Source organism: Vulpes lagopus, chromosome 18 (genome assembly GCF_018345385.1).
Source record: "Vulpes lagopus strain Blue_001 chromosome 18, ASM1834538v1, whole genome shotgun sequence".
NCBI classification, from domain to species: domain Eukaryota; kingdom Metazoa; phylum Chordata; class Mammalia; order Carnivora; family Canidae; genus Vulpes; species Vulpes lagopus.
This window is the reverse complement of record NC_054841.1, coordinates 4242923-4269233: the sequence shown is the minus strand read 5'-3', so window position 1 is coordinate 4269233 and position 26311 is coordinate 4242923. Positions and strand designations below refer to the sequence as shown.

The window sequence follows — 26311 nt, the reverse complement described above, 5'->3', positions numbered from 1 at the left end:
GCGAGGGACGGACAGGAAGAGGGCCAGGGGGGACGCCAGAGCCCGGGACCACAGCGCGGAAACGGCCCGGGGCCGAGCTGCAGTCAGATCCGGGGATGGAGGGAGCCGGACGGGAGTGAGGAGTGCGGGGAGCAGGCCCCGCTGCCCTCCCGGAGCCGCAGGCCGCGGTGGCAGTGGAGGAGCGGGCCGCCCCGGAGGGGAAGGGGTCAGGCGGCCGGGCCCGGGCCTGAGCAGGCCCGCACGAGGCCCAGGCGAGGGGCGGGGGGGGCCGGGCGCCCTGGAGTCCAGGGCCCAGGCCCGCCCCGGCTCGTGCCCAGGACCAGGAGGCGCAGGCCGGGCCTCTGGCGGGGAAACTGAGTCCGAGGCCGGCCGCGGGGCAGGGGCCGCGGGCCCCGGGGGTCCCCGAGCCCGCGGGGTAGGGGGCTTCAGGGCCTCCCCGTGCCCGGCCGGATTGGCGAGCCCGACGCTTGTAGATCCGAGGCCGGATTGGGGTGGGGTCTCCGGGACGCGGGCCAGCGAGGCCGGGATTGGGGGGATCCCGGCGCTTGGAGATCGAAGGCCGGCCGTGAGGAGGGGGAGTCAGACAATCGGCAAGCCGAGGAGGTTATTTGGGGAGGGGTCTCCGCGCCTCGGCGAGGCGCAACGCGGCGCCGCGGGGCCCCGAGGCCTCGTCCCGCGCGGCCTCTGTGCAGGGTGGGCCGCCCCGGCCGGGCCGCCGGCGAGAAAGTGAACAAACCAGGACGCTAAGTGGGCGGGGGGCCCCTGAGCGGGGGGTCACAAAGGGTGAGGCATGGCCACCAGGCGTTTAACCGACGCTTTCTTGTTGTTGCGGAATAATTCCATCCAAACCCGGCAGCTGTTAGCCGAGCAAGTGAGTAGTCACACCACCTCCAGCCCTCTGCATTCACGTAGCATTGCTGCGGTGAGTCTCCCGGCGGCCCCCCCGACGCACGCCCGTGTGCACTGCGGGCTGCCTGTCTGTCTGTCTGTCTGTCTCTCTGTGGAAGGAAAGAAGAGTGAGCAGCCTCAGAGGCACCGGAAACGCAGGGTCCGGGGGCGCCCATAACCCTGGACGGGGAGCCGCCAGCGGGAGGCCCGCGCTCCGCACTTCCGCGCCCTCCCCCGCCCCCACCTCCCCACCCCACCCCCACCCCCACCCCCGCCCGGGCCGGGGCCCGAGCCCGAGCCCGGGCCCGTCGCCGCACGACTGGCCGCCTCCCATTTGCATATGTTTTAACACGAAGATTGGGGGTGGGGGGTGGGGGAAATGGGGGCCCTTCTGGAGCCTTTTTGTTTCTTTCCGTTGCAGCCCCCCCTCCCCCCACCCCCACGCTGGGCCTCACTTTGGTCCTGAGAGCTGGGGTTGCAGGATCACAGAGCCCGGATCCTTCCTTGCAAATGAAAGACACCCTCCCAACCCCCCTCCACCCCCAAAAGGAGGAGGCTTTGTGTGTGTGTGTGTGTGTTGTGTTTTGTTGTGGGTTTTTTTGCTGCCCTTTTTTTTTTTTTTTGGTTGGTGTTGTTGTTTGCCTTTTTTTTTTTTTTTTTTAAGCCTTTCCCACCCGTTTTCTTTTAATGGCCTCGCCGCCCTCCTCGGTGTGGCCGCGTTCCCTCTGAATAATTGCCTCTCTGGTTTTTTTTTTTTTTTTTTTTTTTCCTGGGGGCTCGTGTTTGTGAGACCTGTAAGGTGCTAGGTTCTTCGTTTTCCATTTCCCACACAGGAAATTAAGCTTTTTCCCTCCATTCGAACTTTAAAAAAAAAAAGAAAAGAAAAAAACGTGGTGTGTATGTGAAAATTAACCTTCAAAATAGCACATGTGGTTGTTTTTTTTTTTTTTAATTTAATTAACCTGAACCTTTCTTTAGTCCAGCGGTAGAATCTGTTCTAGGGAAGGCCTGGGAAGATGACTGAGGTGGTTTTGTTTGTTTTTTGATGAGGTCTCCTTTCCTTTACTGAGCTTCAGTTTCTTGCTCTGATAAATGAGGGGACGGGTAGGCATGGTTTATGCAAGAAGATGATGAGCTTGGGAATACCTTAAATTGAAAAGTGAAGTTATGAAACTAGTTTGTAGTTGGGGGTGGGTGGGAGCTCCTTGCTGTAGACTGGCTAGGTTTGAACAGAGACAGGCTTGGAGGATGAGGGAAATAAAGTCACCCCAAACCAGATTCTCAGGGATTATACTTGAAATAGACAGCTATGGGGATCTCACACTTATTTCACCTCTTAGGAACCATATTGCCTTTTCATTTTTTTCCTTTAGGACTTTGCTAAATGCTTCAGAAAAACCATGTCATGGGTCTTGATTATTGGCAGAGCATCCGCAAAGACAGTTTTTCCTTTTTGTAAATCACAAGTGGAAAATGTCTTTGGCCATATTGCTCCTATAGAAAAGCTCATTTAAGCCGTGTGAACAGTTTCAGGAATAAAATCGTGTAAAGTCAGGTCCAAAAAGCATAGAAAACATGGACGGAGTGTGTTTAGATTTTTATTTACTTGAGAATTTGAAGGTTTTTTTCTGCATTTAACTGAAAGAAATGGTACTATACTGAAATAAGTGTAAGTGGACACGGGCTAATTTCAATGCTGATTTTGGAAAGAATGTTCTGAAATAAGCCAAGAATTAGAGAGTAGAAACGGAATGAATAAAACTCCTCGATGGAACTTTAGTTTTATCAAATAAGATGTCAAAATTGCATATGCCTTACATGACTTGATTTTATGCTACCTGATGGGGGGGAAAAAACCCCCACAGGACTAAAACTCGCGTTGATGTTTCTAAGGTACCGGTTTTACTTTATTGAAAAACGTTGTTTGCTTTTAAATTTTTAATCATATAAGGTTCAAAACACCCTGAACCGTTGGGTAACATGAGACTTTTATTATTATTATTATTAATCATTAAGTCAGACAGTTTGGAAACCTGGTGTCTAAGCCGGGCAGCTGTTTAGAAGTCCATTTCTAAGTCAAACCAATTTTTTAAATGGTTTTCTAAGTTAGGCAATTAAAAAAATACATGTGTTAAGCTAAGGCTAATTAAATATGGATACCTGGAGAATATAATTTGGAAAAAAATAGATAATATTAACAAAAGGTACAGACATGTATAGCAAACTCAGACAATTTCTTGAAAACAGATTTCTGAATCAGACTAAATATACATATCTAAGAACATTAAAAAATATTTTTTATATGCTTTACCATTTAAAATGTTACATGCTTAGATTAGTCTATTTGAAATCTTTCTCAGATTGTAAGCAATCAGATCATGGAAAACATCCTTGTAGTCAGTTCAGAGAATCCAAAAAAATAGAATTTGCAATTAAACAAAAATGGTTTGCTTGAGTTAGAATTTAAAAAGAAAGCACACATTCATATTTTTAATTGTTTGCATTAAAAAAAAACACATGGCATGTCAGATTTTTCTGAAGCATTTAGGGGCAAAGTATTCAAACTGGCAATCTTCAGTTTGCTTACAGTTGATTCAACAGAAACTATTCTGCACACACAACACAAAATCAAACATGGCAAGACGTTAACTAAGTGGAGGGTATAATTCTTTGGACTTTTCTGGAAGTTGGGAAAGTGCTATAAACATTTTTTGGGGAAAGCCACATCTAACATAGTTTTTAAAAACTCTATCAAATAACTTATGCAGTGTTTTTCACTGCATGTCTAGCTCATAGCAATGTTAATACTTCATTTCTGAATTGCAAATTTCAAAACCATCTAGCAAGTCAAACAAAATCCTAGCTATTAAATTTGAACATGAACTAGGTTTTACGTGGTACTAAGAAATTATTAATTAAACTAATGATAATTAAATTTGTTAATTTTATTAGAGATACCTACTGAAATGTTTAGTAGTCAAATGTTAAAATGCCACTTTTGTATATACTCAACCCTCCATAAATGAAACCAGTAAGGCAAAGTGTTACTGATTGTTAAGTCGGCTGAGAAACATGTGGAGAGACATTATACCATTTTACATACTTTTCTGTATGTTTGAAAATTTTTAAGTAAAAACTTTAAAAAGATACAGGTCATTAAAGGCATGAATAAAACAAGGGGAAACAATTTGTAAATATCTAAAACTTAGGTAATTAAAAAGGAAGCAACCAAATTCTAGAGTTTAACTTGATTTAAAAAATCATAACCTGAAATTTCTAATTCCTCATTAGAAAAAAAAAAAGCTGCAGAAGTTCATTTCAGTGTGCTTGTTACTTCACACACAACCCAAATTAAATCACATTGAACTGATAGTTTGGCGGGGGGGAGGCTGTGGAGGTTTTGTTTTGTTTTGTTTTGTTTTCAAGTTTTAAATCTGAATTTTCACAAACTTATTTAAGGAAAAGGCTGTGGAAATTGACTGTAAAGTTGATACATGTATGTACCTCACACCCCTCAAAGTACACCTAAAGCCCTATCATTCAAGAAACTTAAACATGCCTTTTTTTTCTTTCTTTCTTTCTTTTTTTTTTTTTTTTTTTGCATCCTAGTTTGAAGGAAAAAAACAAGTTGGGTGGTGGTGATGGTGGCCTTATTGTGTGTACCTATATATATGCATACTAAAACAGATTTGGGCAGCATTCAGGCAAATATGTCACAGCTAAGCAGGAATTGAAGGAGGATGTACAGTGACAAAACAAGCTAAGTCCGGAGGGCCAGCAGAGACCTAAAAGGTCCTTGACCCAACATCCCCTCTGTGATAACCCCTCTGCCTCCCGTCCTTGACCACGTTCTGTGATGCCTATAGGAAATTCCAGCAGCCATTCACCCCACCTCTTGTGCTACCAAAAAAAGGATTCGCCCGAATGAATCCCCAACCCTGTACCTTGTATCCTGTGGTCCTACCTCTCGTTCAGGCCCTCAGGGTCTCTGACACGGGAAGCCTCTTCCTTCTTCTGCATGATAACCCTGCAGCCTTCGCGTTGCCGACAGCTTTCTCTGGCTCAGCAGTCCCCGGCTCAGACAGCCTGGTTAAGTTTCTTGCCTGTGAATGAAATCTAGTGTTTCTGTCTGCTTTTTCAAGTTGAGCACCCAGAGCTGAGCAAAATTCTACTTAATTGTGGTTTTGCTTGTATTGATACTAGTAAAACTAATTGTTAGACTGGGGTTTGATTTTTTTTTTTTTTAAGATGTGGAACAATATGCAGTGGTTGGCATTTCTCATTCATTGTGTTTGGGCCTCGGTGTTGGATTCCTCCATCACCGTTGTACCTCAGGGCAGGTGTGAAATTAAGAGCACTGGACTCAAAGTCTGGGAATTTAGGGAGGGGTATGTCCTGCTCTGCGGCTGACCCATAACGTGTCTGTAGGCATGGTTTTTAATCCTGACATCTTTTGCCTTATTTTTAAGTTGAGGAGTTTGAGTTAGGTGATTTCTCTTCCAATGCACTATTTCTCCTGACCCAGGCACACAGCCCCAGCTTTAATTTGAAAAGGAGAAATGGTCAACAACATCGCTGTGCCCGATAGCCCAGTGTCACGCAGAAATCCTGGGAAGCAGCTTCAGTACTTTGCAGAAATAACTTTGACATTGTTTCAGCCAAGTGCAGGTTTTAAGACACCACCTCATTCAAGCAGTTATAGGCAGCTTGGCTTTAAGAAACCGAAATGAATTTACAAAGTAAAATAATCATCCCCAAAAATGTGTAGAGTCTGACATGAATAAAAAGTAGTTGAGTTGCTGTTCGGATCTGATGAGGTGCTGTTGGACGTGTGATTGCCTTTGATCTGGAATGGATCTAATAGAGGGATTGGGGCGACTTGTTTAGTGTTTACCGCTTGATCTATCCTCTGCTTTAAAATAATGCATAGTCTATAAATGGAAGCTAGAGTTAATTGGTCTTAGATTAGTTTCAAACTAGCACATTATTTTTAATAAAACATGGTGTGTTTTAGGGGGGAAAAAAGATACTAAGGATTAACTAAGGTGGTAAGAAACCCGAAGTCCTTCTTCAGTCAGGACTGTAGTATTAGCCAAGTTTTACTGAGTGCGCACCATGTGCCTGGCACTGAGCCGTGGGTGCAGGGGCCCTTTCCACGTGCAGCCTCATTTCATCCTCACATAGGTGCTGTTGTTTCCTCGTGATGCAGATGAGGGAACTAAGGTTTGCAGGAGTCAGGGAGCTTGCCCAGTGTCACCTGCCTGGCGGCCCTGGCCCCAGAGCCCTGTGCTAACCCACTGGGCCACAGTAGTGTTGACTTCCTTTCCAGAACTGGTGGTACAGGTCCTGCAAAATGGAAGGACCCATTGTTTAAATCTTGATGTGTGTGTGGGTTGGGTTTTTTTTCCTTCTTACACGAGGTTAGCATCTTCTATATGTCAGTTTGCAACTATACAGAGTCTGTTTTTACCAGCGTATTGAAGGTTCTAGTCCATACTGAGTCTGCTGGAAAATTCATTCTCTGTCTTTAGAATCCAAGTATGAAATCATTGTATATTTCTCTTTAGATCCATTTGCTTTCCTGCCTCTAAAGATTCCCTTTGAGCAGTGAGGCTTACTTGAGAATAAGGGTACTTTGTTGGATAAAAGTGAAGCAAACTTTGATTTGGGCAGTCACGGAAATAAAGTAAATAGCACTATAGCATAGACCTGTGCTTCCAACTCCGTTTGCTTAACTTTCCCAGACTTCCTGAGTAAACACAGATGGGTTTCCACTTACTTTTCAGTTTTATGTAGAAAGTTCTTGAGACTATAAATTCCACATGCTGCTTGGAGTTTTCAATATTTGCTTGATTATATGCCATGGGCAGGTCAGAAACCTAGATTTAGACGTTATAAAGATTTAGAAGGTGATGATGTATAGTAAGGTGTTTTCATTTGGCTGTATTTTGGTTTTTCCTGATGGTAATTCTAAATGTTTTAATTTAGGTCTTGACGGAATTTTCTGGTAATTTGGTGGCTGGGGGAGTTTTAAAGGCCTTCTATTTTTAAGTAGCAAAATGGGGTGGGGGGAGCTCTTTGAAAAGATGACCTGAATTTAATTCCCAATGTGGTATGGTAGTAGGTGCCTATGGCTAGTAGTTCCCAGAATTGTTAATACATTAGAGATGGTGGAAGGAGGCCTGAACACCTGGGTCTGTCCTCATCTCAGCCATTAAGCCCTGGGACTTTAGGGAAACGGATATATACATTCTGAAGCTTAGTTTTCTTATTTGCAACAGAAGGAGCTTTATCTAGCCCGTGATTCTGATACCACCTCTTATCAACTAATAATTGTAGAAACCAAAAGATCAGGGTGTGTGCTTGGTTAATAATCTAGGAGGACAGGCTCCTGTGTAGCAGAGATCTTCACCGTGGTTTGCAGTAATACTTTGTTCAAAGATTAGATGCCCAGGAGCTGCTGCACAACAGGCAGATGGATAGGCAGATACCGGAGTTAGGGGTTTTGTCCTGTGCCTTGTTTTATTAACAAAAATATTTTAGTGCTTTCTTGATGAAAAATGTTAAGCTTTTAAAAAATAAAAACATTTTCTTTTTTTCTTTTTAAAGTAAAAGGTAATTAAATCAGATTTCCATTTGACACTATCTACTCTATTAAAATCTTCTAGTACTACTATTAGGGCAGGGTGTGTATATAAATAAAATTCTCTTTGCTCTCAGCAAATTGTGGAAGGAATGAAGAGGACTTTCAGCTTTCTATAGTATCAGCTAATTGAATTTTTACATGGAGGAATATTGCTCGATGACACTTTTTATTACTGTCATTGTTTAATAATATTTTGGCCCTGATAGACCAGTTTCATTTGCACTATTAATTTTTAAATAAGGAAGTTACGTTTTTTAATTTTCTAAATGTGCTGCTAAGCATTAAAAAACCCACACGGTTTATTATTGAAATTTACCACTAATTATTTCACTGATCAATACTGTAGAAGAGAAAAAAAGACCTAATTGTTTAGATTATCTATCATTAGTAAATATCTGTTCAGAGGATAGAGTTCCATGTTGATTTGAAAAAGAACCTTTAGTTTTAAATTGAAACTTAATCCTCTGGTTGCCGGTGCTTCTTCCTTCCTACCCCCCTTAAAAAAAAATCTCCTAATCTTTTTGTTTTGTTTTGTTTACTGGCTTTTCTAATAGCTTTATAAATAACTATGTGCTTTCTAGACTAATAATAATACATGGCAAGCAAATGGGAAGAGTTTTTCTTTTCTTTTACCACCTGTGTCTCTCTCCGGGGAAGAATGGTTTCTCGGCTTGCTTATTACCACGGATAAAGCCGTGTCTGCGGGATTGAATTTGTGGAGACCTTACATGTGTGGTCACTCAAATATTATCTGAATACAGCCATAGACGATTCTTGTGGGTTGTTCATTTTCTAATTTTGCTGCATTTGCAGGGTTGATTTGCATGCTAAAATATACACTTATTTGACATAGTAAAACAGCATTTTAGCTTTGCTCCCTTATTTTTATCTTCCTAAGGGAAATTTAGAATATTGTGTGTGATATTTTATATTTATGAAACAGATTAGCATTATATTTTAGTGAAACTAAAGCTAGTGTATTTTATTTGCTTTGCTGTATTTTTACAATTGTTTATTGTTTGTTTCCTATCTCATTCACCGAAATAACAATCACAGTAAATAAAAAAAGTAAATGTATATTGATGTAGCTTTTTTTTTTTTTTAAAGGAACAATCAAAAGGGGGAGATTTTTTAAATGCTTTGGTTAGTAGATCTTTATTTTTAGTCAACTTCAGAGTTGTTTAAGATCAAAATATTTTCTCAACTGACCATACCTTATCTGTCTGTCCCATCCTTCTCTTCTCTTTGCTATCCCTAACTGGATGGGACTGATGGGAACAACATCTCTCTTCAGGAGCTGGATGAGGTATTGTGTTTTGAATATTTTTGTATGTTAATAAAATTATGTCTGTTTTTTCTGAAGTCTTTGGTCATATACAAAATGCTAACAGAGCTTAAATGTATTTTAGCATTTATTTTGATTACTTATAATTGTTGTGTTTAACAGTTTAATCCTCAGGATTTATTTAATATGCTTTCACACCAGGTAAATTGGTGGTTTAGAGAAGGGTTTAAGGAACTATTATTATTTACTGCTCTTAGGAAAGGGTCTCAACCTTGGCAACAGTAATGGTTGAGCCTTTTCTTGAACTTCCAAAAAGCCAGATTGTTTTTTGGATTATGTGTGCAACTCATGTGGAGTGCAAAAGGACACGATGTCTAGGGAGAGCCTAAAGGAAGGAGGGCTCAGACCCCCTGGACCTGCCAAGGAGGCTTCACGGCCCCTGGGTTTGGGGTGCAGCCAGTGACCCACTGTGCATGCTGACGGAACTTGGCATTGTGGGGTCCACTTTCTGCGCCCTTCCCGCAGAACACTTTTGGCCTTTTCCTGACTTACTAACAGTTCACCGAGAAGATGGAGAGGGTGCATACTCATAGCACTTTATGCTAGGAGCACTAATGAAAGGGTTGAGGAAAAAGGAGACTGAATTGCGGCTGTCCGTTTCATGTCTCCATTACCTATTTCAGCCGTGAAGGGGTAAAAATATTTTTCCAGAGGGTAGGCTTTTTAATAAGAGTGATGGTGGGGGATGATTTTTGGCTATGTTTTAATTTAGAAGTGTAACCAGTGAGGTGTGGGATTAGGGTGACTGTCTTCAAAACCAGTGAGGCTCCTAACTAGATTAAGATCTACCTGTAAGCTCTAAAATCTTTTTTAACTACTTGATAATAGCAATAGACAGGGACCAACTTGAATATCCTTCATCGGGAACTAGTTAAATAAATGAGGTAGCGTCTCGATTGTCCGTCCTTCTTACAGAACATGGCCTGTCCCTGTGGGCTTCAGCAGACTCAGCTCCCAGACCCATCACTAAGTGCCAAGGAGCCTGGTGCCAGATAGTGTGCACGTGTGATTCCCACTCTTTCTGTTTTTGATTTTGAGAAGAAGAACTCACACTGATGCTTGTATGTACTTAGAAGATTTCTGAAGAGATACAATAAACAATTAACAGTGGACATCTTCCAGGAATGGTGTGGGATGGAGGGGAAACTTCCTGTCTATTACTTGCCCTTTTCTTAGGTTAGATATCTATTTTTCAAACATGTGTGTGTATTACTTTTGTTATTAAAAAAACAAGTAGGATTTAAAAACAGCTACTCTTAAATGGGTAGCTCATTGAGCCAGGTACCATGGGCTCCCTGCCAGCACCCAGCCTGAGCCTGGGCCCTTGGGCCCTGGAGGGAGAAGAAACCACTGCAGCACATAGTGAAGTGAAGCATCTCTGGAGCACAGCAGATGGGATGTATGTGGGTCTTATAGAATAGGTATTATCTCTTCCTGAACAGTTGGGAGATGCAGGGCTTGTGGCCCCCAAAAAAGAAGTGTGTGATGAGGAGCACATCTAGCTATGTTACTTAGGGCTCTGTCCTTGGAGCCCATTTCCAGTCTTTCCTACTTCTTCACAAATTGAGCACCCACTGTAGGAATCAGCAGGCCCTTCTGATTTTCTTCTTCTTAGCTTCTGAGTGTTTAAAGGGGGTCCCTACATTCTGTCACTAGAGACCCTACATGGAAAGCCAGTTTGCCACACACAACTCACATGCTGTTGGAATTCAAAGCTCAAAGTCCAAAGTCACTGGACTCAAAGTCCAGTCACTGTTTTGGGTACACATGGCCACCTCATCCTCTTGAGCACTTCGCTTGGCCCTTCATGTCCTTTATCCAGAGCCATTATATCTTGAAGTATAGCTGCTAGAACTGTACATGATAATGTATTTTATTTACTTTATTCCATTTGTTTATTGTGTGTTGACTCAGCTAATAATTGTATATTTATCATTATTAAGTTCCCAGGTGCTGAGTTAGGAGCTGGGAATGTTTGGGAATGGTATCCAGAGCCTTGCTTCACCAGAGCTGCAGTGGGGCTTCAAATCAGTGCCCTCTGGGGACACTGAGAGTGACCCTCCAGCTCTGGGCATGAGTTAGATGGAAGCCCACCTCTTTGTAGTTGAGACCTGAGCAGACTTTCCTGACTGCATCCCTTGGGTCTCCCAGAGTAAAGCCATCTGGTAGCATCCTGCAGTGTGTCCACGTTAGATCATCATTCTACTCAAATCAACTTGAAAATCTGCACCCTGGGGATACTACTCTTTGTTTTCCAGAAGTACCAAGTGAGGTGTCCCTAAGGAGGAAGCTCACTCACCATTTACTCTCTTATCCAGAGAAGAATCTGCCCCTTGCCTTTGCTCCTGCTCTAATCTGCTTCCTTTCCTATAACAAAGTCATCTCCCAAGCTGTTGGGTTTTTTAAATTCATAATAGGACATAATAAAAAATTACAAGAAGTAAATGTCAAGCTCTCAAACCACATAGCCTGGGCAGGGTGAAGTGATACAGTGGGGAAACAGGCCATAGGCTGGGCCCGCTGGTTTTTTGCTCAGAAAGTCTCTATTGCTGGGGAGCTGTGGGCGGCGAGGGGGCGCTGCTCAGTGTCCATATTTGCACAATATGTTCAGAGGACAATCCCCTCTGAAGACTTGTTGAAGGGAAGGGCAGTACCGACAGCACAGCCCATCATTGCCCCTACGGATTTTTTTTAAGGGTGTGTGTAATAACTGAGAAAAAAGGAAAATCAGTGCAATAGCAACATTTATATCTGTCTGGATGATATGATTCTCTGATTTTTTTATTTCTCAATTTTTTGTACATTTAAAAAAGTATCTATTTTGAACATTTATTGTTTCATAACCAGAAAAAGTAATCACTATTTTAAAAACTATCACAGATTTTTAAAAGCACGATGTAGTGCTGACATCTCTTGATTATCTTTTATCCATGTGCTTATTTACTCCTTCAAAAAACAGATTTTGTAAGCCTAATTGTCTATTAGCAGAGTCCTCGAGCCGTCCGAGCCCCATGAGTTATGCCCATGGCCTGACTTCATCATACGCGCTCCTAGAGTCTCACTTGGAAGCGTGAGTGGCCAGGCTATGATTTTCAGCATCCTTTCTGGACTTCTGTTTGTTATTGCCACAAACAGTCCAGAATTGTCAATATTGTTTCTTGTTACCAATGCATTATGGTTGAACTTAGATTATTTTTTTTAGATGTGGGGTTGGGGTGGCAGGGAGTGTGTCTGACTATGCTAATCTCAACAGAGGCTTTGCCATGTCCTTAATCTTACAGGACACTAAATCAGCCTTCTCGTAAAGGCAGGGTTTTCTAAGAGTAGAAGGGCTCTATATTTGGAGCAGCCAGATTTATAAGGGTATGTAAGTGTGCACGTTCCTTCCATAGATCAACAACTTGTCCATACTGTCTGGTGCTCTTTAAAGGGACAAATGTCAACATCTAAAGTGGACCAAGGGCAAAAGATAACTTCAGTGAGACTAGCAAGAAGCCTTTGGGTGTGCTGTGTCGGTCTTCGGTTGCAATTTCCCTGCGCTAGTGAATCAAGGTTAGGGTCGCACACCCCTGTAGCTCTAGGAGGACACAGCCACAAATCAGAGACAAGAATTCTGAAATTCTTACTTTTCATACGTACAATTTCTGTTAATGCTTTTTTTAATTTAAAAAATATGGAAAGATTTTTTTACTGCAGAAGCAGAAGTTCATTTGAGAAAAGCTTTAAAGACACCAGTATCCTATATTCGGAGAGGGGATAAGCCGAAATTCAGCAAGGAGAAGTAAAGAGAGTTAAAAATTTGGCTTTTTCTTTTTTTTAAAGCCTGTATTGACTAGAATGGTAGTTTGAAAAATGATGTGTCCTGGGTCTTTAAAAAATAGGAAAACATGTTTGTAAATGTGAAGTGAGGTTTTAGAAACTGAAAGAGTGATTATTTTCAACTTAAAATACGTATTTTTAATGTTCATATTCCTATTTCAAATAATTGACATTTATCTTCAATTATGTTTACCTTCTCAAAATGGTGTTTTGTTTTGTTTTGTTTTGTTTTAATTTTAAATTCATACTGGTAAAATAAATGACACGTTTCATTTGAGTACTGCTGAATTTCTTTTTCCTGATGAGCTGTGGCTATACACTGTATTAAAAAGGGGACAACTTTTCCTATACTTCAAGTTGGCAGTCCCAAAAAATCTTATCTTATTGGCAAAACCCTGATACAGTGTACGGGGTTGCTAGGGCCAGCTTCGTGTGCTGCCATCTGTCCCCTTCGGGTAGGGGTCTGTTCATCAACAGGCTTCCTTAGAACATTTAAAGAGAGTGTTTGCCCCAGTTTTAATTTACATGCATTTTGGGGGGGAGCACAACTCTTATGTAAAATTCAGTACTACTTAAAAAGGTGAATCTGCTTCAAGTGACTTTTCATGTGTGATTGACATTTCTCATTTGTTTCAGATAAATTGATACTAATTACTATCTAGATAAATTTAGGTAAATATCACCTCTATATCATTTTTAGTTTAATGTATTTGTATAAACAGTAAAAACGGTACAAAATGAGATTGTGAATTTAAAAGCCGTAAACAAAACAAATTATTACTCTATTGAAAATGATAGAATAATACAATGTAGCAGATTCAATAATAAGCTGGCGTCGTTGGAAGTACCGTGACCCATGAAGAGGTACCTTAGCAATTTTGGGTTTTGCTTGGTATAAACAGCTGGAGGTTGAGGTTTAAGTTCTGCTCCAGTAGGGCCCACAGCTCTGTGTCCAGCACCTGCTGTGCAGCTGGCAGATGGTGGGATTGGCTTTTTTGGTTTGTCTCTCCTGTTTTGGTCACTGTGCCTTGCACAGAGTTGCATATCTTTTGGTGACTTTGGAGGAATAAGTGGCCCTGCTTCTCACTGTCTGTCCCTGCTCTGTGTAGGATGAGGTCTGAATCTCACCGCCACACCCGTGGATGGTCAGCGAGGGAAGGTGCTTTTTGTTGATGCACATGCGCTTACTGGGAGCCTGACCTGTAGTCCTTGGAACTGCTGGTGCGGAGAGGGTCTGAGGACTGTGCTTCCTGGTGGTGTTTCGTTCTGAAGACTTGTTGTCCTGATTTGTTTTCTTAGCAAATTGCAGTTATATTTCACAGGCCTGACAAAGTGATGGGCAGCTTGTGGAGTAGATGGGGCTTCTGGAGTCAGCCGACCCGGTTTTAATCTGTCACATAATAGCTTTGTGACCTTGGGCAAGCTACTTAACTTTTCTGAGTTTCAATTTCCTCATTTATAGATTGAAATAATAGTTCCTAGCTCACTTAGTTTCTATGAGGATTAAAACAATAAAAAGAATCAAAGATCCCTATTAGTGAACTCTTGAAAACAAACAGGGTGGCCGTGGTTGAGAATTACCCCTTCATGGACTCAGAGCCCCAGATCGTGCAGGTTGGATGACACACCATTTGTTTACGACCTGAAATGACACTGTGGTCCTGCAGGGTCCACGCGGCGGCGGAATGCTGGTGACTTAATCACGACTCACAGACGCTCTGGGAGTAGTTATTGAGGATTCTGGTCCCTTCAGTGTGGTCATTGCACGTGGGGTGATCCATGAACACACAGAATGCCCTAAGCCCATGGGGGCAGAACTGGGCGAGGGGGTGGGGGCCTTGGGGGGGGCACAGATGCAAGATGCCAGTTTGCTTGTAGGAATCTTGCTGTAAACTGTTGAGGATTTAGGGCTTATTACTTGAAGAATTCTTTTAATGTAGATTTTTTCTTTATGTTCTATTTTTTTCCCTATGTTCTATTTTTTTCCCTTTATCTGTGGATTTTTAAATTTTGTCTTGTTCCTTAATTAGAAAAGCAAACGTGTTTTTGCTGAATGAATGAAAAAATAAATTTAGATAAATGCAAGGGGGGGGGGAGAAAAGCAATATAAATTCTTTATCCATTTTTACACTATGATTTAGAAAATTTACAAAGTATTACCTGTACAAGACTTTTATATACTGTTTTCCATTATTTTTTTTATCATGATTTGGATCTTTGGAAACTGGCAATTATAAATTCTGAGCTCCGGAGGGCACCTCAAGATTCTTTCAACCTGTTCACTGCCTCCAGGCAAGAGAACAGCTTAACCAAGCCAGACCCACGATCTCCCTCCCCATCTTCAGGACTTTCTAAGGCAGTGTCTTATACAGGGAAAATCAACGAGAGCTCTCGGTATCATTGCAAAGTAAGTGAGAACGTTGCCGGTGGACATTGAGCCGAAGAAAGGAAGCGACAGTCAGGATTGCATTGAGGTTTTTCAGGATTGCTTTTGCCAAATGGTGGGTAATTTGCTAATCGTTTTAGGCAGTTCTTTCACACATTTTAACACACGGTTAATGATCTTGTGACCAAGATAACTGGATCAGCCCCATTTCCAAAATAAGCTAAATGTGTGTAAGTGAACCTTGCTCCTATTGAACATTTTGTGTGAGTTCCATTTGTAGCCCAGTATTTTTTTTTTTAAACTTGTATCTGATCGCATTAATTGTTGAGGTTCATGCCATCCTGTCAAATGTAGTACTAGTACTAAGAGGTCTTTCTGTTAAGGATCTTTTGTTGATTTTTTTTATTACATTTCTATAGCCAGATCAAGTCAAATTCATGTTCACAAGTATGTCCAAGAAAATTAAGAACTGGTGCATGAAAAGATAGGAAAACAGTCCCAAATCCTAGCAGTATCAGAGCAAGCTTATGATCAGGCAAGTGCACTTACTCCTCCATTTCTTTGTCTTCTTAGGGAGCGAGATTTAAGAGGGTGTAAGAGTATGCATATGAAAATGGAATATGAATAATTTTTTTAATGTCCCTTTATTTCTCTGTAGCTTGCTGATGACCGTATGGCTCTGGTATCAGGCATTAGCTTAGATCCAGAAGCAGCAATTGGTGTGACAAAACGGTCACCTCCTAAATGGGTGGATGGAGTGGATGAAGTAAGTTGAATTAGTTTCATACTTTATTTCTTTAAGTAATTATGACGCCAACATTTGTTAAGATATCTGCCATAAAAACTGATTTGGCTACCCTTGAATACATGTCCCTAGAAATATTTTGCTTTAGGTTTATTTAGTTCACCCACCACAAGAAAGAAAGGGGATGTTATGTTAGTGACCTTGGCGTTAGTAGTAACTACCTGGATTATAGAGAGAAACTGGAACTGTATAATGAGGCGTGGTACCGGACTTGAAAGTTGCTCACACATCAGCTACCCTACAAGTTGACTGAAGCCTGAACTCTGTACTTGAGTGTAGCTTAATTGTCTAGGAGGTAGACAGATGCCTGGCAGGCGTCAGAGGAGTCCTGGTGATTTCATTTGTTTAGATACAGTACGATGTTGGCCGAATTAAACTGAAGATGAAGGAATTAGCCAGCCTTCATGACCAGCATTTAAACAGACCCACCCTGGATGACAGCAGTGAGCAGGAGCACGCCATTGAAATAACCACCCAAGAGATTACTCAGGTGAGGATGAAAATGGGTCCCCAGGTTGGAAGGGGCATTTCCCAACCTTCTTATGACCCCCTCAAAAGGCATCACGAGGTATAGACTGTAAAACAGATCACACGCCCATTTCCCAGAGCTGCACTTCCCAACCTGAAGTTCACAAAGGGACAGGAGGACCTGAGCTCCCCCAGGTATCAGCATGGTCTTAGAGGAATGGAGACTGTTTTCTCAGCTGTTGATAGTTACCACCGTGAACGGACTAACTTCTATTGTACACTAGTGCTTAAAAATGATTCATCTTAAAAAATGGTCCTCATTGGAAAAGATTGGGAGCTGTTGCCCTAGGCTTGAGTATATTAGTATCCTCGAGAAACTCAGTACCTTAGAAAAATTCCTTGTAAAATGTTAAATTTGAGTAATTTTAAATTATATGACTAGCATGTAAACTTTAGTGTGTACATTTTTTATTTGTCTTCGTCTCCTGATGCTGGTCATCGGTGAAGGGGTGATGTGCTGTAGGAAAGCCCTGGGTGTTGCAATGTTTGAATTCCAGCTCTTAGCAGGGTAACAACACCGTGGTTCTCATTTAAGCCCTGTGACTCTGGTGTTCTTGTCTATAAAATGGGAACAATAATATTAATACCTGCCCCAGGGTAGTGATAGGGATTAAATGAGAAGGTTGCAATAATAGAGCAACACGTGGTGATGGAGCCTGAGAATGTGATGGAGTGCCCCAGCACACAGCGCACAAGCACACAGCGTTTGTTCACATCCTTATCAGTCTTTCTGTGCATATAAATGAGGCCTCAGATCACTTTGATCTGGTCACCTTTCTCGAGGCTCATCTGTGTGAACAGAGCGTTTGATGTCTCTCAGACTCGTGAGTGCAGACACACTAGCACTCAGGGTCTCCCTTCACGGCTCGCTGGGAGCCGTGTGCTTCCTCTCCCAGCTCTTTCACAGGTGCCAGCGTGCGGTGCAGGCTCTGCCCAGCCGGGCCCGCAGGGCCTGCTCGGAGCAGGAGGAGCGGCTCCTTCGCAACGTGGTGGCCTCCCTGGCGCAAGCTCTGCAGGAGCTGTCCACCAGCTTCCGGCGCGCACAGTCGGGCTACCTCAAACGTGAGTGTCACCAGGCTGATTTCAGGGATTTTGAGTCATGAAAGTTTCAGCACCAGGATCATGGGCCACTTTCTGTTTTCATCCTTCCTTTTTGCTGCTAGTTCTCCGTTTCTTCCTGTACCCTCATCCTTAACCCCTTGAGCACATTCACACCTTCCATGGCAACTGGCAACTGGCAGCTGGCCCCGCCCCGCCCCCATGGACGGAGGCTGAGGACCGGGGTTGCAATAGTTCACACACAACAAAGCACAACGTACTCTGTGTCGAGCTTCAAGAATTTGAAAATCATTCTAGCACATTTATAAAACCTGGAGCTTTCCAGATGTTGGGTTGGGGGAAGCTGCTAACAAATAAGTAAAATAAGTTGTAATCACATGAAAGCTTCATATTTGCATAACAACTGAAGTATTTGAATGCCTGAAAACCTTTTTGGGAGTAGTTGAGCCACTTGCTGCTTTGGCACTAGTGATTTCAGCGTACCTTTTCTTCGGAGGCCCTGAAAAGTCCGGTTCTGGCCACATCTTTATTCGAATTACCTCATAAATTGGGTTTTCCTTTATTGCCATTGTAATCAATAATATCCCCACACACTCCAAAAAAAATTTAATAATAATTGCCCCTCACTCTGGCATATTTGTATTTTAATTTTATTACTTCTAAAATTCGATTAGGGTCATTTGGAATTGTTACTAGAGATGCTTCCAGAAAGAAATATTGATTTAAAAAAATGTTTTGTAGCAGCAGTTAGATTAAATATTTCTGCCTGTCTTAGAGATTCTCAGATTGTTTTAAGTGTCATTTTGTCACTCACTCGGCATCAAGTGAATAGTACACATTTATAATGTGATTTTGTCTGGAATAACCCCCAATGCTTGCATATTGTTATATGTTTATAATCCTTTACTCTTCCCCCCACCTCTGTTGGAGATAGGCTTCCTGTAAAGCTAAGAATATCTCCATTTTGACTGTTGAGTTTTACTCTAGATTTCCCCTTTTTAATGGTGGAACAGTACCCAGGATGGTTTACATATTCGAGTAAAGTGAATTCCTATCTATGATAGGCATGAAGAATCGAGAGGAAAGATCCCAGCATTTTTTTGATACATCAGTACCACTAATGGATGATGGAGACGATAATACTCTTTATGATCGGGTACGTGAAGGGGCTGCAAGGTTGACTGCTGTACATTTGCGCTCCGTTCTGTTCCTTCTCTTCATAGACCTGTAACTTCTGTGCAATGCAAATGGGTCAGCACTGCTTGACTTGTACATCCATCAAGTAGTTTTTGCAGCAGGTGGAAGAACAGTCATGGGGGCCATACTGTTTCTTCCTTTCTATAGGCTACAAGGAGGCCTTGTAATCTGCCTTCCAGAACCTTCGGGAAAGCAGTCTGCACACCCCTCATTGGGAGGAACCCAGAGAAGCGCAAGGCTATCCCTGGTGGTTTTGCTACTCAGCCCTTGTGTAGCTGCAGACATGGGTTCTCTTCATGTCCCCTGCTTTGGCCACTAGTGCTTTAGGTCCTGCTTGTTTTAGGAATTTGGATCTTTCCCGCTAGGGAAAAATAAGTGCTTATGTGTTGTGTTTATGTGCTTTATAGAAGTATTTTCAGAATTCATTCTTTAAATGATACCTACAGCGGTACACCATACCTTTCTGGAGGTGGGAGAAGAGAATCTGACACACAAATCCTGTACTTTTTGTTTTGCTAGGGTTTTACAGATGACCAGTTAGTGCTGGTGGAGCAGAACACTCTGATGGTGGAGGAGAGGGAGCGGGAAATTCGCCAGATCGTGCAATCCATTTCTGACCTGAATGAAATATTTAGGGACTTAGGAGCAATGATTGTGGAGCAGGTACGTGGTTTACCTTCCTCATCGTTGAGTTTTCCTGCCATGACATCTGGTCCTTCTTGAAACTTTTCATTCCGTATTCCTGTCAGGAAACAAAATTTGACCCTCCTGCCCCTCCACATATGTATGTATGTGTGTTGTGCGTGCTCACACTTTTGCTTGTACATGTACACACAAATATGTGTATATTTTCTCCGCACAGAGATCTGTATATGCAAATTATACACATATACTAATGTCATTCCCTATAAAACTATTGATAACCTTTTATTTTTTAAGTAAAAAATAGGTATCAGTAGAAGATCTCAGATTCTTTGCCCATACACCAAGGATGCTCATGGGACCACCCTACTTCAGGGGTCTGGTGGGTTCTGCCTCCACTCAGCAATGATTCTGGCAATAGATAAGGTTTCCCTGCTAATTTTGGCAGGTTATTGTGTAAGGGCAACTGGAACCACTAGCTTTCAAGTAGAATTAAATTGTTTGTTCACTGTTACAATCTGATTAGGGTATTTTATTATCTTGCCAGCAGGGATTTGGGTCCTGATCCCCCTGCAACCAGCTGCACAATGGAGTGTTGAGGCCATGGAAGATCTAGTTACAGTAATTACTCCCACGGTTCCCAAGGAACTGCTCTTGCTATCTCTTCTGATACAGTGTGTTCCATTAAGAGCCCTGTTCTTCCACATAGCCTGGTGTTCCCTTCTCTCTGTTTGAACCGACAGATTAAACAATTAAAAACAAAATTCTCCTTGAGGCAAACGTGTAATTTTACATGGTGGATTGGAGCTCACCGTCTTTGCTCTGACCCATGGAAACCCGTGTTGACGTTTATAGACAGGATAGTCTATTTCCAGGCCTAATCATAACCGGGTCTAGCTTAACCAGCTCTCTCTGCTTACTTGAATCCAAGTATTTAAGCGGCAAATGGGCACAGAAGCCAGCCTTTCGCCTCTCAGAGCCTATTTCCACTGAACCGTATATTTTTTTAAAGCCCCAGTAAGTCTGAATGTGGCATATCTTAGAGTGGCTAAATCCAAAAAAGAAACCTCAATTTGTCAGTATTTCTTTCTCATGAGTTATACTTTATTGTGACTAACACAGCGCTCTGCCATTGAGTGCCTAATATTGCTTGATGATGGATTCCAGAGCTTTCCGTGTGTACCTTTACAGCAGGAGTTAAGTAAAACAGATAATCCTGTGGATAATGATGTCTGCAATTTGCATATCTCAGTTTTGAAATTCCACGTTTCCAGTTGCAGTTGTTGATCGTCTGTAACTCATTTATCACCCAGGGTACAGTCCTTGATAGAATTGACTATAATGTTGAGCAGTCCTGTATCAAAACTGAAGATGGCTTGAAACAGCTTCACAAGGTAATGTCGTACGTGTCCAGGTGTCCGGGGTCATTTTAGTCAGAGCTGGTCACGTGGGTTGTTGGCCATTGTACTATGGGGAGTGGTTCGAGGTACACCTCGCACTTCGATTTGAAGTTGTCGAGAACTCCTTTCTGTGACGATAGATTATAAAAGATTTGGGCATTTCTTTCTTTTGGCAAGTCTTTGATTCTTTGAATCATCTTGCTTTAGGGAATCAAGGGAATGGGCACCTGCTAGGTGTGTGTTGAACGTTCTGTGTGCTTGTTGCTGCTGACTCAGGTCTCTTGCTGTGACACCTTTCTGATGAATTGCTGGTGGAGGATCATTCTGGAGCAGATAAAAATCTCATTTTCCCTTTTAATTACTGCAGTATATCTGTGTGCTACCTTGAGAAGAGAATAGTTTGTTGAAGTGAGAGTAGCTCTCTTACTCTTTGCTAATAAGGTAGCTATTTCCGGAATATCTTTCATGATATTTGTTAAAAATAAACGGGAAGCATCTTAGAAATCTTGTCATCAGTGATGAGAAACATACACATGCTGCCGAGTGGATCTCGTATATAATTGGGTGCATGTTTTTTTTTAAAGGAATGCTAATACTTCACAAATAAAATAAATTCTGTCCATTTTCTTGTATCTTTGAGACCCTGTGATATTTGTAGCCATATAATGAGCATTTTTCCAGTCCACTAATGTACTGCTCTGTCGCTTTTCTGAAGCTGGTTGCCCTCTGAGGCAGCGGCGGCCCCGTCTGAGAATGGTGTCAGGTTTACAGAAAGTGAGACCTACCGAGGTCTGACCAGAAACCCTTCGCTTTCTCTTCCGTGTGCTCACTGCCGCAGCAGGGTGGGAATAAGACTCTAACGCACGATGGAAAGAAAAGGCCTGCCTCTGGTAGGCAGAGGGCTTTTTAAGCATTTAGATTCATTTTGCTGCTGAGCCTTGTGTATGAAAACAGTTATAACTAACTTGAGTTTTCCACTCTATAATATCCAGTTTCTGATATGCTGTTGAATTATGCATTGGTTTTGAAGTTTCTTAAATAAAAACTAGTGAGACATGTTTTGTAATAAAGCACAGATAAAGGGCAAAGCTTTCTCCGCAGGAGTGTACAAATCTAGTGGGAACTAAAAATTTTGTTTTAGGTTCTACTTTATAAATCATTTTGAGAGGCTTTAAAGTATATCATTTAGTATTGGTTTCCCTGGTGTTCTGGGTTCCTTATTAGAAAAGTAAGCATGCTCCTTCTTATCTCTCAAGTCACATTGCTGTCAGTGGCATGGCTGGCCGTTTCCTTGGCAGTCACCTCATCGAAGGAAGATTGAGCCTGGGGAGTGGCTTCACGCAGGCCAGATTCTCCAGACAGGTTAACCTGTCCATCCTGATGTTTCCTCCTGGCTGATGAGTGGCTCCCAGTGAGTGTAGTTCTTAGGTAACAGAACTACCAGTCAGGAGGTTGGTGGGGAAACATGGAAGTAAAGCAGAAAAGATTGGATTTTCTTAGCAGACGTTTCCATCCAGCTGTCTCCTTCATGTCCTTCCCTGGGAAAGGGCCCCGCCTGGGGAAGGACAGGGCATGCTGTCCCTAGGTATGGTTAGCGACACCCGCAGAACCTCCTCCTTGTCCACACTCCTTTTTTCTGGTCAGTTCCCAGGAACCCAGGCGGGGCATTTTTGCATTTGTGCACAAGAGGCATGGTGTAACTGAGGGTTTACCCCAGCCCGGGGCATCCAGGCTGAAGTTGGCAGGGGAGGACTGCAAGGATGCTGAGCGCTGGAAGCAGAAACACAGCGAGAGATTATCTCAGGGCGGTTCTTTCTGCACTTGAGAACCATGGGGCACACACTTCCCATTGCTATTTCAAAGGGAGGAGTGTGTTCTTATTTCCAAAATCAGGGGAGGCAGAACACAGCCCCCCGCGGGCCCACCAGTTCTACACGCGCTGGTTGGGGTAACCTTAGCCAGTATTTTGACGTCACCATGAAGGAGGTGTGCGTTCATCCAAAGAACTGTGTCCAGAGACGGGAGGCTTTCGTTGAAAGAAGGCTTCCTCCCAGTCAGTGGAAGTAGGAGAAGCGGGGCCACGTGGCCAATCCTTGGACTCCTCCTGCCAGCCTTTGTCTTAAGAGTGGATTCCAGCACCCTCCCCCCCTTGCATTAGTGCATCTGGGGTAAATAGGTGGCTCCAGGGTCATGGAAGTCGTCCGCTGTGTTGATTAAATTTGCTTGAATTGGTAGAAGGGATTATAATGATGTGACGTAGCCCGTAGCAGAGATGCCAGTGACACAGACAGACTGCAAGCCCAGAACTGGAAACAAGCGAGGCTTGATTCTGGATTTTTGGGAAAATGACGGCCTTTTCCCCCCTCTCTTTGTAGGCAGAGCAGTATCAAAAGAAGAATCGGAAGATGCTTGTGATTTTAATATTATTTGTCCTCATCGTTGTCCTCATTGTTGTCCTCATCGGCGTGAAGTCTCACTAGGCGTCCGTGGGGCTGCGTGTGCTGCCTGCGTGGACTCCCGGCGCGAGGGGCTCAGCCGCCCTGCGGGCACAGCAGAGGCGCGGGCCGCGGACCGCGCGGGGGCAGCGAGCACTGGCCTGGACTCCTTACAGTCGTGCTCAAGCAGAGGGAACGGGCTTCTGGTTTTCCTTCATGGTCAAGAATTTAAGGACCTTTGCTACTGCTGCAGAATAGAGATTGAGCTCTGTCATCGGTTATAATATATATTTTTTTTAGAAAGAGAAAATGAGTTGAATGTTTACAGGCACGCCACAAGCTGGTCGATACTGTATGTGCATATGCTATTTTTTTAGCCGTCATGTCTGAGCAGCATGTTAAAATAATTTTTGGAAACATTTTTTTAAAAACCATGTGGTTTTTAAAAAATTTGGTACCAAAAATTTATGAGTAGAGGCAAAAATGCCTCTTCATCTTTCTCTCTATATTTTCCAGTTGAAAACAAACTGAGAAGTCCTTTAAGAATTTATAATCCGTTCCCCATTAACTTAATTTAGCTTTTCCATCACTGTTAATGATCAGAGTAACAAAGTGTGAAAAATAAGAAACCATCATTGATGTTAATTAACACATTTAGATGGGCCAGTTAAAACAGCTTCATAAGTTTAAATTAATTGTAAATGGACTATTCCTCATCTAGGATTTGTGCCCTGCGTTTTCTACTGTAAACCAAAAGGGGTTACTCACAAAACCACCTAAATTTAAAAGTTGGTGATTTGAACCAACCTCACATGAAAACATGAAAATGGAAGATTGGCAGTGTCATGAAAGTCACCAGAATCAGCCAGTGTGTCCCTGTACTCGTCCCCAGCCGTCCTTGCTCAATCCATTACTTATATACTAACCACATAATGGCCTGTTCAAACCAGACACCATTTAATGAACTGTGAATTTACACAGAGGCCATTCTAAATGGGTCACCCCATTTAGGATTAGTGGATCTCAAATTATTAACCAAACATCACTCCATTTCAAAGTAAAATATTCCACCAGTGGTATGATTTATCAGCTCTTCCACTGCTACTTAACATGCCCCAAAAGTAGGCATGTTCCTGCAGATTCTGAAAATCTTGATTAGGAAATCCCTCATTTGCGTGAGCATGAATCAGATCGCCAAAGTAGGCCTTTGCCGTTTACTTACCTATTATCAATATGGTGCTCGAATATATTCCTGGAACTGTAGAATAATGTGTAAGGTGATGGTAACTCTGAAAGCTGAAGTTGTTCATGTTCTATTTGGTCTTGAGATAACGGTATCTTTTTAATGGCCTTTGTATAATTTTTGATGGCGTTTCCATTGTTGTTTGCCTCTCCTAAAAACGTTTAAGAAGAGCATGACCTCATTAAATGTGCTATGTTTTATTTGGATCAATCACATAAAATGTCTCTTTAGAATTGACTTTGAAGTTGTTTCCAGAAACTTCAACTCAAGTCCAGAGGTTCAAGTCATCCAAACAGATCATGGTCTTAATACCCAAACCCACGCTCCAGCCTTCCCTTTTCCAAGTTGTTTGCGACTTCAGGCCCCCACTGATTTCTCATTACTGATGTGGCTGTGGAATGATCTAAGGGTGTCCCTGGCATTTCGGGAAATCGCATGGTATTCCCTGACAAACAATTATTTATTAGGGAGAAAGGTCAGGAAAACAAATCCACCACCTCCCTGATCACCCCTGAAATGTGGGGCTTCTACAGATCTTGAGAATAGCTCTAGGCATTGTCTGCTCACAGCAGATTCTAATCCAGTGGCAGAGTCGAGGCGATCCCCGAGACCAGCGCTCCGAGGAACGGGGCCTGAGGATCAGGGGTCTTCCCTCCCTGACAGTCTGCAGTGGTGGTGCTGGATTATTGGTAAAGCTTTTAAGATGCTCAGTCTTCCCTTGAAGGAAGGTGACCTTTTAAGAAAGGATTACCAAAAAAAAAATTTTTTTTTCACCGTTTATTTATATTTATTTTCAGTTGATAGGGGGTGATAGGGGTTGGTTTTTGCACCCCCCAACCCATCTGGGTAAAATAATAGATCTAAATAGGAGTGGTTTTAAGAACCTCGAATGGTGTGAAGCCAGTGCAGTGCCAGCGAAAGCCCCAGCTGTCTGCTGCCATTCCCTTGTCCCAAGGCGGGAAGCAGCCCCAGAGCCTGTGCGAAACACTGTATTTTTCTTTTGAGCCTTTACTTAGGGAAAGATCAACAGCCTTGGAGGAAGTAAGAGAAAATTGGTAATGGAGTCCTAGTACCCTTGGGGTCATCCTTCCCGGCTGAAGGCGGTGGGGGCTCCTTTTCCTGCCGACAGCCATTGTCTGGGAAGGCCAAGCCATCCCTCTCTGTTGGGCTCCGGGGTGGGGGTGGGGTGGGGGGGGTCCCTCCCCTCTCCTGGGATGCAACCAGAGAAGAGGGCCAGCAGGGAGAGCTCCTTCTGGGCAGCTCTGGGCTCAGCCACCGAGCACCTGCTCCCTTCGGTGTCCTGGGGTGGCTCCTCGGATGGGACTGGGGACGAGAGAAGTAAATGTTTACTGTCAGGTCTCCAAAGCTCCTGATCTTTCCCTAGGTCGTAACTGAAATCTACTGTCTCTTGTATTAATTTGGGGGTGGGGGTGCTGGCTTTGCCATGGGCGTGAAGCAGTGTATGTCTCTAATTTAACGGATTTACCGCTTTCTCTGCTAATTGAGAGAGCATTATTTATTTGTTTTGACACAAGTGCTTTCAGTGTTTTATCCTAGCTAATGGCTTCTTAAAGGTAATAAAACCCTTCCAACCTAATTGGTCAGATAAGACTTTTTTTCTTGTGTGCTTAAATAAAGCAATTAGTGAAGCGCTTCTATCCAAAATGACTTTTTTTTTTTGTCCTTTTTTAAAACTAATTTACTGTTACTGGAAACTTTTTGTACAATAAAGCAATCATGCGGATTAAAGAACATCCTGCAATCCTAGTATTAATTTTAACGATGGGGCTCGTGTTTTCTTCAAATGCATCTGTGTTACGGGAGGGCCTGGTCCATTCTGTGATCGTTTGGGCCCATGACTATTTGTTTTGTGTCTGAGGCCTTGCCTCAGTGTCTGAAAGTCCATCCATCTGCCTAA

General features: G+C 42.8%; 1 protein-coding gene across 10 annotated transcripts; it reads left to right on the top strand.

Moving 5' to 3' along the window:
- The first annotated feature begins 538 nt into the window (after positions 1 to 538).
- STX16 (syntaxin 16) lies at positions 539 to 26145 on the top strand. 10 transcript variants are annotated; one of them, XM_041732534.1, is made up of 10 exons: positions 539 to 871; positions 8829 to 8840; positions 15504 to 15619; positions 15743 to 15850; positions 16239 to 16379; positions 17314 to 17479; positions 18541 to 18632; positions 19193 to 19336; positions 20629 to 20709; positions 23091 to 26145. In XM_041732534.1, exons 4-10 carry the CDS (start codon positions 15758 to 15760, stop codon positions 23193 to 23195), a joined length of 822 nt encoding a protein of 273 aa, XP_041588468.1. In that variant the 5' UTR covers positions 539 to 871; positions 8829 to 8840; positions 15504 to 15619; positions 15743 to 15757; the 3' UTR covers positions 23196 to 26145. The 10 variants fall into 10 exon arrangements, with proteins under 10 accessions (XP_041588468.1, XP_041588465.1, XP_041588461.1 ...); XM_041732531.1 differs by lacking the exon at positions 15504 to 15619 and adding an exon at positions 8642 to 8677; XM_041732527.1 differs by lacking the exon at positions 15504 to 15619 and adding an exon at positions 8642 to 8677 and having other exon boundaries at positions 539 to 922.
- The last annotated feature ends 166 nt before the right edge of the window (positions 26146 to 26311 follow it).

Bases quoted from the DNA above. Each gene is read 5' to 3' on its own strand.
- STX16 (XM_041732527.1), top strand. From the start codon at position 791: ATGGCCACCAGGCGTTTAACCGACGCTTTCTTGTTGTTGCGGAATAAT. The intron at 15,851-16,238 runs GTAAGTTGAATT...TCATTTGTTTAG, and splicing joins GGGTGGATGGAGTGGATGAA to ATACAGTACGATGTTGGCCG. The intron at 16,380-17,313 runs GTGAGGATGAAA...TTCCTCTCCCAG, and splicing joins CCACCCAAGAGATTACTCAG to CTCTTTCACAGGTGCCAGCG.